The 15,824-nt window shown below is 37.5% G+C and overlaps 1 protein-coding gene across 2 annotated transcripts in view; it reads right to left on the reverse strand.

Annotated features, from left to right (window-relative positions):
- Window positions 1–1,456: 1,456 nt before the first annotated feature.
- Window positions 1,457–15,824, reverse strand: part of LOC113097371 (mothers against decapentaplegic homolog 3-like) — a 29,811-nt gene continuing 15,443 nt past the window's right edge. Inside the window, exons 2-9 of one of the 2 annotated variants that reach the window (XM_026262617.1) lie at window positions 13,778–13,971; window positions 11,536–11,670; window positions 10,261–10,323; window positions 9,809–9,859; window positions 7,905–8,117; window positions 7,662–7,799; window positions 7,322–7,466; window positions 1,457–1,843 (exon numbers count right to left, since the gene is read on the reverse strand). In XM_026262617.1, coding sequence (XP_026118402.1) covers window positions 1,720–1,843; window positions 7,322–7,466; window positions 7,662–7,799; window positions 7,905–8,117; window positions 9,809–9,859; window positions 10,261–10,323; window positions 11,536–11,670; window positions 13,778–13,971 — 1,063 coding nt within the window. In that variant the 3' untranslated portion in view covers window positions 1,457–1,719. Of the gene's footprint in view, window positions 1,844–7,321; window positions 7,467–7,661; window positions 7,800–7,904; window positions 8,118–9,808; window positions 9,860–10,248; window positions 10,324–11,535; window positions 11,671–13,777; window positions 13,972–15,824 lie in introns of both variants that reach the window. The other variant, XM_026262616.1, reaches the window with a different exon arrangement.

Below are 15,824 nucleotides of genomic sequence, written 5' to 3' on the forward strand. Positions count from 1 at the left end.
TATACATACAGTTGTGTTCAAAAATATTCAACCCCGTTGACTTGCAAGACAATTTGCTGTGGAGGATAACATTTTATGAAAACAATTTAACAGAGGCATCAGTAAAGTATTAGAGAAAGTTTGTTAATACACTTTTGAGTGATTCTGAGAATGGATCACTGATGAATCATGATGAAATTCGAATAGGCTCTAAACATTCATGTTCAAAATTATTCAACCCCCTTTGTGCAGAATCTTTTATTCTTTAAAATCACCAATAAACGCTGTCTGTAAGTGTTTAGAAGCTTATGTCTACTACAGTTTTGGCCCATTCCTCGCCTGAAAAAACTTTCAGATCACTGATAATCTTTGGTTTTCACATTCACCACTGCTTTCTTTAAATTCAACCAGATATTTTCAAAGAGAATTAAGCCTGGAGACTGAACAGGTCACTCAAGAACATTTTATAACTGATCCCTGAATCAAGCAGAAGTAGATTTGGATGAGTACTTTGGGATGACTGGACTGCAGCAAAGTCCACTGATCATCAGCTTCAGTTTTTGCACCAAAGGCATCACAATTCTTGTCAAAATGGCCTGACACTTCAAAGAATCCATGATGTCCTTCAAACAGTCATGATTTCCACTTCCTGCTACAGTAAAGAAACCCCATAACAAGACTGATCCACCTCCAAGTTTGGGGATGGAGATGGTGCTTTGCCATTTTTTGCAGCAGACATACCGCTGATCCATGGGTCCAAAAAGTTCCAGTTTGGTCACATCACTCCATATAACATTCCTCCAGAGCTCCACAGGTCAACACAAATGAATTTTATCAAGTTCAAGTCTGCCTTTTGTTCTTCTTGATCAAGAGTGGTATTCATCAGGAAGTCTCAACATGAAGGCAATACTTGTCTAGTGTTCTTCTTACACGCTGCTTTGAAATGGTTTTCCTCCGTTCATCGGTTCATCTTGCAAGTCTTTGGCTGTACATTGCAGGTTTTTTCTCAGTTGCTCTGATTAAACATTTTATGATATTGTGCTTTTTCTTCAACACCCTCAAAGGTTTTCTGGTAAAACACACTTTAAGCTCAGAAATAAGACTGAGAGCTGTGTCTCTAGGAACTTTCAATGTCTTGGAAATCTTCATATAGCCTTAGCCTTTCTAAAGTAATACAATATTTCTTCTCTTTTGCTTTTGTGAGATTTCTGTTAACATTTTTGCTACTCAACTTCAACACATACATGGGCCAAACTGTATGTGTAACAGCTCAAGCTAATTCTGTTTTTAATAGAGTTCCTAAAAGCTTAATTGTGTGTTTGAGACTGTTTTATTCCCCACCATGCAAATAAGTGATTTAAAAACCGCAATGTTGAATAGGGGTTGAATAATCATGACATAGCAGTATTATTAAAAAATCGTATAACTAATGTATAAATATATTACATTATATATTCACAATATCACTGTTAATATGCCAGTGAACTATTATAGATGCAAGTTTTATTTTATCCTGGATCTTCAGAAAAGCTTGTATTTGTAAAGTACTGCAGTCTCTGAGGGGTTGAGTAATTTTGAACACAACTGTATACTGTAATACACTCCTCCAACATGAGACAGGTGTGAAAGTGCTACAGAGTCTGGTGGGTATGAAGGTCTTCAGCCTTTGAATCCTGAAGGAACTGTTTTCCCCCAGATCTTGTGGTTTGTATATGTTGTGTTTGTGAAAAGGAGGGATTCCTATGACACACTGGAGCAGCGGATGGAGGGGGAGCCCATCTGAGTGAGCACTTTGTCCAGCCACTGAAGAGGACCGTTCAGGTGCAGTTCTATCCAGCAGGGGGTGCTAGTCACTGTCTGCCGCCTGACAGCATTAAAAAGAGAGAGAGATGAAAGCGAGGAGAGTAAACAAACAAACACACAGTATTCGGACACTTAAGCAACACTTTAATATATGAATTGAACCGCATCAGATCATTGTTTCCAATATTTTTCTCACGCATCTGCACTTCAAATCGCATTTCTTTTAGCAATGAGCAATTTTAGGGATTGGCACATGAAAATCATTGCACATTTTAATCATATGTTGCATGCCTTCGCTCCAATCACAAATATTTTGAGACAATGGAAATGTATTCATTTATACATTTTATTTGGACAAGAGCATGTTCTTGTATTTAAAACAGCTTGATGTAGAACAATGAAATTGCAACATTAATTGTGGTTTAAAGAGATAGTTCACCCAGAAATGTGCAAATAGCAATGGATTCTATTTATACTAAGGGAAAATAGCAGAATTTTTTAATGATATGCTATTTACACAGTGCAAATAGCTATAGATTCTATTTACACTATGTTAAAATGGCAAGATTTCCTGCTATTTATACTACTTTCTGCAAAGAGTGGCAATTATCTGTACCTCAGTATTGTAGTACATTATAAAACTTCAATAATAACATAGAGTGTAAATTATCATTTCAATTCAAATTATTAAATGAATGCCTCCTTATTGGGAAAATAAAGCCTCCCCATACACCTCCCCAATACTTTATTTTCACCTTTTTGATTATTTCCTTCATTATTATTGAAAACAAATGCTTTTCTGATGCAATATGATATTTGAAAAGGTTGGTGGGCAGACTCTGCCAACAAGGTGGCTATTTGCACTTAGTGGAAATAGACACTCTGAAAATTTTAATTATGTGATCTTTTTTTTACTCTATAATGTTGTTAAAAACCATACAGGTTTTTAATAACATTATAGAGTAAAAAAAGATCACAATTAAAATTCCTTTCTTCCTTTCTTCAGTTGAACATAAAAAAATATATATATATTGAGAGATGTCTCAAAATTTGTTTTGTCCATATAATAAAAGTTAGTGGTCACCAAAATGTCATAATTTTGTGTACCAAAAAAAGAAGAAAAATCTTACAGGTTTGGGACAACATAGGAGTGTCTGTGTGTGAACTGTGTGTAAACTCTGCTCTGGTCCCTTACAGGGACGGTATTCACTGCCAGACACTTATATTACATTCCACAATGCTTACACAATACTTGTCTAAGCCCCCTCGCTTGAGCTCACACACACACACCAGAAAAGACACAGTCCCGGAACTGCTGTTCATAACACCTTACACTGCTCCACTCTTTAATGGGACTTCCTCTAATCCTTCCACAAAAACACACACACACACACACACACACACACACACATGTAATTCTCTCCAGAATATCAGTTCCCCTCCTACTACATGACTCACAGTCACATCAGCACTGAGAGAATAATTCAGAAAATGATTACAGACAAATAGATTTTTAATTTCATTACTAAAGCTAAAACAACTAGATCTACTACAATCAATAATGATAACATCTAGCCAGCAATACATTTCTCTATTGTTTTATCTGTGTACAAGTTACTTAGTTTACTAAGCCACTTAGTTTTAAGTAGTGAAAACCCCACATTTTATGGACATTTGGACATTTTATTGTAATACTCTGTTTTATTTGTAACAGCAAACTAGTATCATTAAATATTCTTCAGTACACTACTTCTCAAAAGTTTGGGGTTGATAAGATTTTATGGTTTTGAAAACAGTCTCTTAGGCTCATATTTAAATATTATTACAGTTTATAAGAACTGTTCTCTATTTCAATATATTTACACATGTAATTTAATACTGTGTTGCAAAGCTGAATTTTTAGCAGCCATTAATTCAGTCTTCAGTGTCACACGATCCTTCAGAAATCATTCTATAATGCAGATTTGGAGCCCAAGAAACATATTATTATCAGTGTTAAAAACTTTGCTGTTTAACATCTACTAGAAATCTTTTGTTATACTGTTATAATGTCTTTACTGGCACTTAAAAAAGAAAAGAAAAGAAAATCCAAACTTTTGAGTGGTAGTGTATATGCAGCACATATGTTTATACACACACACACACACACACACACACATATATATATATATATATATATACATAAAATGCAAAGTAATGCGAAAAAAGCATCAAGTTAAAAGCAAGTTCTTTTGAATTACTTTGGTTAAACTGTTCTGCTGCTCCCACATTGGGTTTTGAAACACTTCACAATGTAATCTTCATATTCTAGATCCTTTTCATTACAGCTCTATCAAACAAATGTATATCTGCCCACTGTTTTTGTTCCCTTGCATGTTCTATTGATCAGTCTCTCATTCTTCAATACTGAGTTTTTCAGTAAATTCTCAGTAACACTATATCTTCACTGAATAAAAAGTATTAACCATGTTAAAAAAAAAAAGAACAAAAGAAAGAAACATCTTACTGACTCCAAACTTCTGAATGGTAGTGTACTGTATATGCAGTGCAATACTGTGTTTCAAATCACCTCACAATGCAACCTATATGATGTGTCCTCGCAAGTTATTATATTGATCGATTGACTACCTCTCACTCTTCTACGACATGTTTCTCAGTAAATCTTTCATTCGTCTATGAACAGACCACAGGCTGATTATAAGGGCCGTGCTGAAATACAGTATAAGCACAGGCCACAGTCTCCAGCAGACTACAGAATGTATTAAGAGAGAAAAAGAGATGGAGTAGTGGAAAGAGGGAAAGCAGAAAGACAGTATGAGTAAGGCTCTTCCTCAACTCAGTTGTTACTCTTCTGTGCTGACACTGTGAAAAGATTAGCGCATTTAAAGTCAAGTTTTGGATGTAAATGGTAAAAAAAAAAAAAAAGCACAGGTGAAATCAGGTGTTTTAATCTGGCGATGGTAAATACAGGGTCCAAGGATAAAGTGCTCCAAAGGCTTTTTTAATCTGCAACAGGGACAGTTTGTCAGCACTCGAAGAGGTGGATGTGAAGGTGGGGAGACGTGGAGAGGCGTGAGAGAGAGAGAAGGAGTGGGTGTCTGCTGAAACCCGACAGCTCAGATTGTGTCTCCACACGCCAAGCTGTCTGGAAACCACAGTCTCACTCTCTCTCACACCAGTCTTACTCTTTCCTATTTTCTTCTCAAGCTTTCCTTACAGATGTCCCTGGTCAAAACCCACAACTGCTTCTGATTAGGGTCTTGGTTCCTTTGGCTCAAACAATAAAGTTACTCAAAAGAGCAAGAGAGGGAGAAAAACAGAAAGAGAGCGAGAGAGACCAGGAAACTCTGAGACATTTTGAAGCACACCATGTGTGGGTTTGTTTGGTGTGGAATGATTTGCCAGCGCAGACCTAACAGTTTACACGACGGACACGCTAAGCTGGTGGACAGAGCTCTTCACCAGAGCATGCCAGACCAGGAAAAAGAGTTACCCAGCCTAAAAGACCCTGCCTTGACCCCGCAGGCCTGTCCTTCCTAAAATAGCCTTAAAACAACACTCCCTTCTATTGTTCTATAAAGCAGTAAAATGGTCTAAGCTTCCTTTATTATAAACTTCTATATAATTCAAACTTCTATCATTTCTATTTATATCTGCTGATATTAGAGATATTGTAACGTTATCAGTCAATATTAAACATTAGGGAGGCAAAATATTATTAAAATATGTCCATTACCGATAAGCTGATTATTTTCAGCTAACAATTTTCAGTTAATACATTTTATATAATTAATTCGTTTTTTGCATGATATTATAATTCTATACTATTCTGTGTAAAAAAAAAAACTAAAAAACTCAAATCAGTCATTTAAATGAGCATGTACAATTAAATGTCCAACATCAGTTGATGGCAATAAATAAAAATAACAAAATCTCTTAATATTGGCTTACGGTGGTATGATGGTAATATATTGTTCAATACTGGATGTTTAATTGTGCATGTTTACTTAACCCATTTTTACATATAGACTGCCTATACCATCATCTAACACTCACTTAAAAGTTAATCTCTCAATCACACTGGATCCGCGCCAAAACAATTGGTCCAAGATCCCCTGAACGAGGTGGTCTCGGTTCGATTGAAAATGAACTCCAGTGCGGTTCAGTTTTAATGACAAAAGCAATCCGATCCAATGAACCAGGCTATTACACTACTGAGTAATTACATAAGTTCGGTGAAAAGCAGTACACGGTCCTGGCATCCCTAATATCACATAGAATTTAGGATAGATAGTATGCATATTGGGACGCAGGCAATATTTGTGGGTGAGCACGTTTTCCACACTCAAAATCAAAGTGCGCCTTTACTAGAGCTGCACAATTCATCTAAATTAAATCAAAAAGGTAATAAATTGTGATTAGGCAGAAGCAGTGATTATCATGCGTCTCTTTAGTGAAGCACTGTTCTGTGATCAGCAGTAAATCTCCATCCGATGGCCAGTGGGCTCCCTCACGCTGAAAATACAAATATGCTCAGAAGAAGAAATCCAGGAAATGCCTGTCGCTGCAGCTCAATAAACAGAAGATAATAACTGCTTTCATTGATTCAACACAGGACTAAACAATATATGGTTTAACTGAGCTGCTCTTATTAAAATTTTCATCATAATTCATCATAGTTCATCACTGCTTGGAATACAATGAATTATTTTGGGCCTTAATTATTCTGTTTAAGGAGCCACATCTCACAGAAGACTTCATTTCAAACACTCGTCTGATGTCAAACGATTTTGTCGATTTCACAATCTTACAATTATATTGTTTGCGGTTACGGACGCAATTTTGAATAGCTTGTCAGAGAACTACGGCTCTGAAGTAAATTCTGCTCCACCTGAAAGCAGGTGAGGGAGATTTACTGCAAATCAATTTTGAAGTGGTATTATCCAAAACCACAGAAGGAACCCACACTTCCTGTTAAATTCTTTGAGTTTGATTGTCGTGATCAGCTTTATTATGAATAATAAAAGATACAAAAGACCAATTAAAGTTGGTATTAAAATTAATTTGTATTTTAAGGGTGCTTTAATACCTGTAGATCGATTGCTTTGTTCCGAAACAGGGATTACAGGTATGATAGCACCCTTCAAATACAAATTAATTTTAATACCAACTTTAATTGGTCTTTTGTATCTTTAGTGAATCTTTTATTATAAGTATTCAGTAAATTATTAATATTTAACGTTAACTTTTATGGTTTCCAGTTATGGTCCATTTGATTAAAATCAAGACATTACCATAAATCTAAATGTAAAATAAAATACAAAGTTGTTTATGTCATTGAGTATTCATAATAAAGCTGATCACAACAATCACACTCAAAGAATTTAACAGGAAGCACGGGTTGCTTCTGTGGTTTTGGATAATACCACTTCAAAAGTGATTCAAAAGTCTTTGAGCGAAGTCAAATCGAGGCCACGTTCCCAGAGTGGCAAGCAAGCTGATAGATATGGCAGGATTGAAGTGACTGCAGTAATCGTACCTGTACTCGGCTCCCCAGCCCTTCACGAAGCTCATGCGTATGGTGCACATGCGGGTGAGCTGGTACACGGCCTCAAAGCCCTGATTCACAGACTGGGCCAACAGAGCTGCGAACTCCTGGTTATTAAAGATCTTCAGATTACAGCCTGGAAGGACACAAAGCAGTTTGAAAAAGTTCACACAATCAAAATCAACTAAAACAAACTAAAATGACAAAACTGATTCAGCTGAATGTCATGCAACTATCACAAAGGAAGCTCTGTTTTATCCTGTTTAGTACAGCTATTCAGTATCTCTCGTTAACCAGGGTGATTTGTTGAGGGTCTCTCGTTTTATCTTACCAGGTGGGATCTTGCAAACAGTGGCGGGGTGCCAGCCATAACGTTGGTTACAGTTGGGACTCTGAACAAAAATGGCACTGTCACTTAGACACTCAGCAAACACTTCACCTCCGATGTAGTACAAACGCACACCTCGGCCTGCAAAAACAGGGAGGTTGCCACATAAGGAAATATTAAATGAAGTATTTATTTTTAAACAATATTACCTAATGAATGAGTGATTTAGAACGATGGTGTGTGTACCAATGTGTCTGCGCGTGAGCTCCACAGCAGCGTTGCGATTAACGTTGGACAGCAGGCCCAGGCAGAAGCGCTCAGAGTTGGACGGGTCTGTGAAGCCGTCTACAGTTAAAGAGGGCTGGGAGGCATGGAAAGTTTCACCGACTCTCTGGTTCAGCTCATAGTAGGAGATAGAGCACCAGAACGCTGGTTCACAGTATGTCACCGGCTGTAGATCTGATAGAGAGAGAGAAAAAAAAAAAAAACGAACAATAAAAGCAGAGAATCCACCAGGAACAGACATGCACTAAAATAGGCGGTGGAAAAGAAATGGAAAGAAAAAGGAAAAAAGACAGGAAAAAGAAAAACAAATGGGTGGGAATACCGGATGAGACAGAGCACGGGGGCTGGGAACTGACGACACTGTGATGTCAAGAGCAAGTTACTTCCCAGAAATAAAGGCTGAATTGGGAAACACCATCATCACTTGGAAAACTATAGAAAATTACAGGCTTTTGGCCCTGGCTTTTCTCTCTGACATATTCGCACTCAACCTCTGCTGTGGAGAAGAGAAATCGCTGGGGGATCTGAGCGGTGTCTGCGGTGTCTCCCTTGCTTAGATAGTAACTGGAAGAATGTTTAGTGTGGGTGGTCGTTTTGGGGACATACAAATAATCCTTTCAGCAGTCCATTTCCTCTGAGAGACTGTGTGACGAGTGGGCCGGTGGAGTGATTTGGAAATGAGCGGCACCTGCTCCACTCAGCGGTCTCGCGTCCCACGGAGAAGATGGAAGGATATAAAACTGGAGCGACGACAGTGAAGGACGAGAGAGGAGGACCAGGCCTGGGCTATATTTTGTGTTTTGGTTTTGTTTGTGCGTGGCAGTCATCCGTCAGGGGCTGTCGCGCTGTTTTGTGTTTATTTTGGTATTAAAAGTTTCATTTGAATGTTTGCCGCCTCCTTCTTCCCGTGATTATGAAGTTTAAACTCCATTACAGACTTAAAACACATTTCTAGAAACACTCACTTTTAATTACACACGGTTTTATCAGTACAGTTCAATCAGTCAATCTGTGCACTGATTTAGGTCCAACAAACACATAAATTCACATAATGCAGTAAAAGTTCTCGGCTCATTTGGAGTTGGACTTAAGGAAAATTATGATTACAATAATCGAATAAGAACTACTTTGACACAGAGTGAGTCATTACGCGGATTCATATCATTAACTCATCAGCTAAAGACCAATTGTTTTGATCAATTCATTAAAAAGAGCTAAATCATGCGAGTCAATGATTCATGAGTCAGTCTGAGTTGTATGTTTGTGTGTTTTCACAAGTTCTTTAGTTTATTATTTATCTTTGCGTTAGTTTGCGGGTGGCCAGTCTTTTACTCTCATTACATTCAATTCAGATTGCAAGCGCAACTCGGTTAGCTTCTTTTTTTCTTGTCACTGTGGCTCTGTAGATTCAGCAGCAGTGCAGCTCTGTTGTATAGTAGTTTATTGGACTTTAAGTATTTTAGTACAGTGTTCTGTTGCTTCAGCATTTGAATCATGGAGAAGAAACATTAACATAACCGAATGTCAGGAAGACTCTGAAAAAGTCTATATATTTTCAACTTGAAAAATGAAAATGAAAATCTGATATGATCTTATCGAGACAAAAATAATGTGGACTCAACATGATGGTCAACTGTTAGTAAATCATGTTCACAGGTCACAGATAATTGGCCTAAATAACATCTGGCGAAAGGACTACCAATGAAAACTAGCCATTGGGTACATTTACATTTATGATTGTTGACTAATGTACAATGTCCCTTTTTTTTTTTTTTTTTTTTACTAAATAAATATACTGCACTTGTGGTTACTCTGCTAAGACACCAGTGTAAATTTACGATATACACACAAGCAAAAAGAGTTACCTAAATTGTTGTGGGCAGGAGAAACAGGGTTCGGAGACAGATTTGGAGACCCTGAAATGAAAAGAACAGATAAATGTTTTAATGGTGTATGAATGTACACAGCATGTTTTGATAAAATAACTTTTGATTTGATTTACAATAATTGAAGTGTGCAGAGTCAATTATTTCACTTCCATTCCATTAAAGTATCCACAAGTGTTTGTCTCATTTGTCAAATTTTGCAGGTTTTCGTTCCTAAATGCTCCTCTGCGTAGATCTACTTCCTTACACCACTGATTAAGTATCAGAAAGAAACTCAAAAACAAAGTGGAAAAGTGATATGGAACTGAAATGCCATCAACAAACAGAACTACTTCATAGCTGTGCAGTCATAGGAAATTCACTGCGTCAACATGTCATCTTTAAAGACTGCAACATCACGGTGGTTTAACTGGCATCACCTGTGTCCATACCGCGGTTCATCTGATGATCGCTTGTCTCTCCATCCTCACTGATGTAGCCTGGAGGGGGCGTTTCTGCAATACATTCAAACACACAGGTTAGCCAGGATGCACACAATTCATACACATTCATAACACATAACACATCTGGCTAAATCTAGCAGGTGCATCAGAGACAATGACTCACAAGTGTTTTATTTCCCCCTCAGATTAAGAAATCTGGGGTCAGCTCAGTTTCAGCAGCAGGATATGAAACAACACACACTGCCCCCTATTACAGTAACGAAACTAATCCCAGCCAGAGCCACTCCATTCATACTCCATGTAGTGAAAACCAGTCTTTAAAAGCACTTCAGCATAAACGCTCTTGTGTCCGTCTGATGCAACAACTGGTAAACATCTCTTGTGAGTAGTCCTACAAATATAATAAATGAGAGGACTGTAGCAGTCATTTGTTTACTGGGTGGGATTAACGTGTAAATAGTTAAATGGTTGTGACTGTTTATGCCCTTTTTCTCTTTTGAGAAACGAGTGTGTGCCATTACTCTGGTCTTCTTCAGTAACACATGCTCATTTGAATATGCTAACAATGTTGAAAACAATTGTGCTGCTTAACAGGGATATCTTTTTTTCTATATTTATTTCTTTGATTCATAGAAAGATAGAAAGAGCAGCATTTATTTGAAATACTCATCTTTTGTAACATTATGAACATTAAGTATTTCCTTCTCTAATGCATCCTTGCTGAAAAGTTTATTAATTTCTACCGACCCCTAACATTTGAATGTTGGTGTACATACAAGAGGTCAGAAACACATATGACCACCTTATTTATTATACAAAAATTATGCTTATCCATAAATTAAAATTCTGATTTATTTTAGATGAACATGATTTTTTCAGGTGTTAACTCTTCTTAATTGGTGCTTCATCAACACTGTAACACAATGATGTAGTGACTGTCTTCTGCCTGAATGGAGGCCAGTGAACAGAGCTATTACTCTATCTGTGTGTTTTGTCTCTTTCCTCCTCCCACATCCTTCCAGTAAAGTGATCCACCCACTGCCCACTAGACCACTGGAGCTACAGCTACAGACTAAGCCTACTCTATTAAACCAGGAGAACACTTCAGACTGTGCTGCTTTGTGGCAGATGATGACGATATATTACTTTAGAGGCCACTTGATGTTATTTGGTTTGACTTTTTTGTTGTACTTCATGGCTAGTCTGTTTTTACAACACTATGAACCTCAGCTCCATGAGTATTTTTCAGTTCTTCCTTCCTACCTGGTATGTAGTTGCTCTGGGGTTCGATGCCAGCGGGAAAAATTGTGTTTTCTGGGATGGAGTGACTGTAGTCATCCAGAGGAGGAAATTCACTGGGGATTTCAGTGTGACGAGGCACCAGCACTGGAGGAAGAACTTTAGTGAAGGAGAGAAAGTAAAAAAGAATGAGATTTCTCAATTAAAACACAAACAAATATACTGTTGATCCACAACTGGCACAACATACTGCAGATACTTCTATATTACTATTAATGCTAAACCGGGCTGTGCGTTATGGATAAAAAAAAAAAAAAAATACTATCTCAATGCTTTTTCGACTTCAACAATAGAATTTTGACACAATATTGACTTACACTTTACATTTATAAATGTGCTCTGCTTGACTTTATCTGAAGTAGTTGCACAGTATTTCAGTATTACAGTATTTAAGTAGGGACACTTAATTTCCAGCCATTTTGTTGACTTTATTGAACAGATACTACAATATAAAGGGGTCATATGATGGGATTTCAATTTTCCCTTTCTCTTTGGAGTGTTTCAAACTCTTGGTGCATAAAGAAGATCTGTAAAGTTGCAAAGACTAAAGTCTCAAATCCAAAGAGATATTCTTTATAAAAGTTAGGACTCCGCCACGCCCCTTAAAATGGCTCGTTCTTACACAGCCCCACATGAATACATCACTATGTGGAAATATTTGCGTAATGCCGCTCAAATGTTCACGCAAACAAAGAAGGCTTGGTTTCAGTAACCGCAGTTAGTGTTTAAGCAGCCATGTCATAGAGATGCTGTGTGTATCTAGGTGAAAACAAAAGCACTTTATTTGGCCTTCCTAAAGTAGATGCATTTAGGAATCTTTAAGATTACTTACCACAGAACAGCAACGTATTTTATGGACGACCGTTTCATGAGGTAATTCTGACTTTGCTACGACAATCTGGCGCTTCTGAATCAGCTACTGTTAGTATGTTTTGTTATTAGTTTAAGTATTTGCTATTGAATGTTCAAATGCAGAGTTTTCCGACAAGTGCTTGTGGTGATCGGCCAATCACAATGCACTGGGTCAGTTGGCAAATCAGAGCAGACTGTGCTTGTTGGAAGGAGGGACTTTGTAGAAAACAACACGTTTGAGAGAGGCGGGGCATAGAAGACCTACAATAATGTACAGTATTTTAAAAATAATGTTTTTTGGACATTAAAGCATGTGTTTAAACATGCCAAAATACATCAAATACACAAAAAACTGATCTTTAAAAAAGCATCATATGACCCCTTTAAAGAGCTGGTTGATGACATCATTGAATTCAATGGTGAACTGCCTTTTTGATTTATTGACACTATTTTGCTACTTAATGCTGTTCAGTAGCTTTGTTACCATGTGTATTTTTAAAAGTGCTATACAAGTAAAGGTGACTTGACTTGACTATTTTTGCCATTTTGCCTTTATTTAGATAAATAAGTGTAGATTGTGGACAGGAATTGAAGATATGGAGTATAGTCTATACAACGTTGTTGAATTTATAACATACATAACCATATTAATGTAATTACACACTTTGTGATTATGAATACATTCATAATGATTATTTTATCAACTTTTCATGCATTTATACAGCACTTTATTGTGTATTGCTGTATTGTATTCCAGCATCTGGATGATGTGATGGCAGCCACAGGACAATGGCGCCAGTGCACTCACCACACACCAGAGACAGGTGGAGAGGAGAGGGAGTTATAGAGCCAATCAAGTGAATTCAATTACATTTTAAAGTTATTATTTATTTAATATAAAATCTTTAGCTTTGGTTGAAGTTAATTATCATGTTTTTGTTTAAATGGGTGGTCACACTACACTGTACACTAGTTTTCATTCCTTTGACTTCCATTCAAAAGTGAGGTGACATGTGGCCAAGTATGGTAACCCATACTCAGAATTGGTGCTCTGCATTAAACCCATTCAAGTGCACACACAAAGCAGTGAGAAATGAACACAAGCCTGGAGCAGTACGCATACGAATCAATACAGAAACAAATAATTTCAAAGCTCAGTTTATTAAAGTTAAATCTAAGATTTCATATCCCATCTGTTGCATTGTCCAAAGATATTTTGCATGCTCAAAATCAAATAATAATTGGCAGATTCTCTGCAGTGCTGTGCTCAACCCCTTGTAGCAAACTTCAGGCCTAAACGAATGATACGGTCTGATAGTGTGCTTGATCCTTTCATAAATATCATTTGTATTACCTGGTGTCTCGACCCGCTGGTAGTGGTAGGGATTGACACAGACCTCGTCCTTTTTGGTGTGGAAGGCAAACTCACAGAGTTCAATGGCTCTGAGCTCATGATGAGACTGCAGGTCCGGCCAGCGCCAAAGACGACAGTAGATCACATGAGGAAGTCCTTTTCTGTGAGATACTTGCAACCGACCATCTAGTGATCTGAGAGAAAGAGAGAAAAATAATAGGAGTTAATATTGATGACCTTTAGCAGAAACAGTCCCAGCAGCTCATTCTCAATAATCCAAAACAGAAGTGCAGAGGAAATGTTATTATGGCTTAAATAATAAGCATTGTGTAAAATCTTAAATTACCACAATATAAACACTGCTCAAAGAGTTGCAGGGACAATGCCAAGGTATTCTGTGAGACCGCAGATGAAGTAAAAGTGGCCCAATTTCCTGATAATTTGATGCTCTTGGTTACACGTCACATGTGATGTGAACGAAAAAAAAAGTGTTTTCAAAACAACATATGCGCGCGATTAAGGCACGTGTGTTGATGGGCTTTTTCAGGGAAATTAAGGTTTGGATATGTTTTATATCATCTATAAAGTCTTTGTACACAAAGACTACACAACGAAATACAGGGAAGAGATGTCAGTCAGCTAAATCCACCAGCAACAGCTGTTTCGCATGATTGAAATGACTTGCCTTGCAAAATAAAACAGATTTTTATTTGATACACAACTGATTCTAATTAATTCTGATGTTAAAATATGTTCTCAGAACTCTGTACTGTTTGTTTATGGGCAGGTTATAAAGTCAGTCACGGCATCTTTCAACTGTAAGTGGAGCGCGAGACCGCGGTCATGAAGTTCGCAGTTCCACCACCAAACAGCAGCCCATCACCGCCTCAGATTTCAGCGACACACAAGCACAAGAACTGGCACAATTTCGGGTAAAAATGATAACCGTGAATGGTTTAATACACTTGAATTAAAAATGTCACTTTTAAATGTTGTTTATATAATTAAATTAATTAAATGATTGTTAAACGAGTTTTCAAAGTATGATATATTGTATGTATGTAATAACTATGCTGTATAATTCAACTTGTTTTATAATTTTATCCATGGGTCCTTTTGCTTATTAATAAATGTTCACCTTTTGATTATTACTCTTGATTCTAGTAGTTCGGTGTGTGATTTTTGATATTTTATCCCAGCAATAATAATTCTTAAATAATAGTTGAGCTAAATAAAACAAAGAGTATACAAAAATTTCAATTTTGGGTGAACTATCCCTTTCAGTTTACACATGCGCGGCCCAGCAGTCAAAAACACATTAAGGTTAACAGAGACAAGAGAGACTGGAGGAAGGGTGAAGCACTCTAACAGAACAACAAAAAGCATCCCAGTACACATCGTATTTTTACCTGCTTCGCTTTTTAACTGCGGGCAAATAAACTCAGACTTTTCTTTGGATGGCCCCATGTGGAAAAGGAAAAAGGCATAATCATCTCAGAATAATGCACTGAAGGCCTCGAGCAACGGAGAACAACCACACAGTGAACTTTTTGTTTCTGAGGCGAGTTATTCACGGGTCGAGACAAAGAGGACTTTCGCGGGCATAATCTAGCACACCATCATATCAAAACACATTTTCACACTAGCCTCATTCTGTACTCCTACGGTGCTTATCTTTACATTCAAGGGCTTTCGAGCGACTCGCACATTTTCATGATGCCAATCAGTGAGGCAGCCTCCTATAATGGTACATCTGTGACTGAGATCAGATCAAATACGCTGACACAATGCACGCACTGCTCCGGTGTTCTGGAAAATGGGGCCATACAGTATGGTCCAAACCTCTCAGAGCACTCTATTATACATGACTGCTACATGGTGTGCTTGAAATATGCAACAGCAGCCAAAGTGCTGAGAGAGAGAGGAGGGCTGTAGACTAGGTCAGCAAAGCTCTCCCGCCCTTTGAGGAAACCAGGCCACAGATACCATTCATAACACACTATCATTCATCCTTATACATAATCCATAAAGCACAGATATAAAAAGG

This window comes from Carassius auratus, unplaced genomic scaffold (assembly GCF_003368295.1).
Source record: "Carassius auratus strain Wakin unplaced genomic scaffold, ASM336829v1 scaf_tig00216206, whole genome shotgun sequence".
NCBI lineage: Eukaryota > Metazoa > Chordata > Actinopteri > Cypriniformes > Cyprinidae > Carassius > Carassius auratus.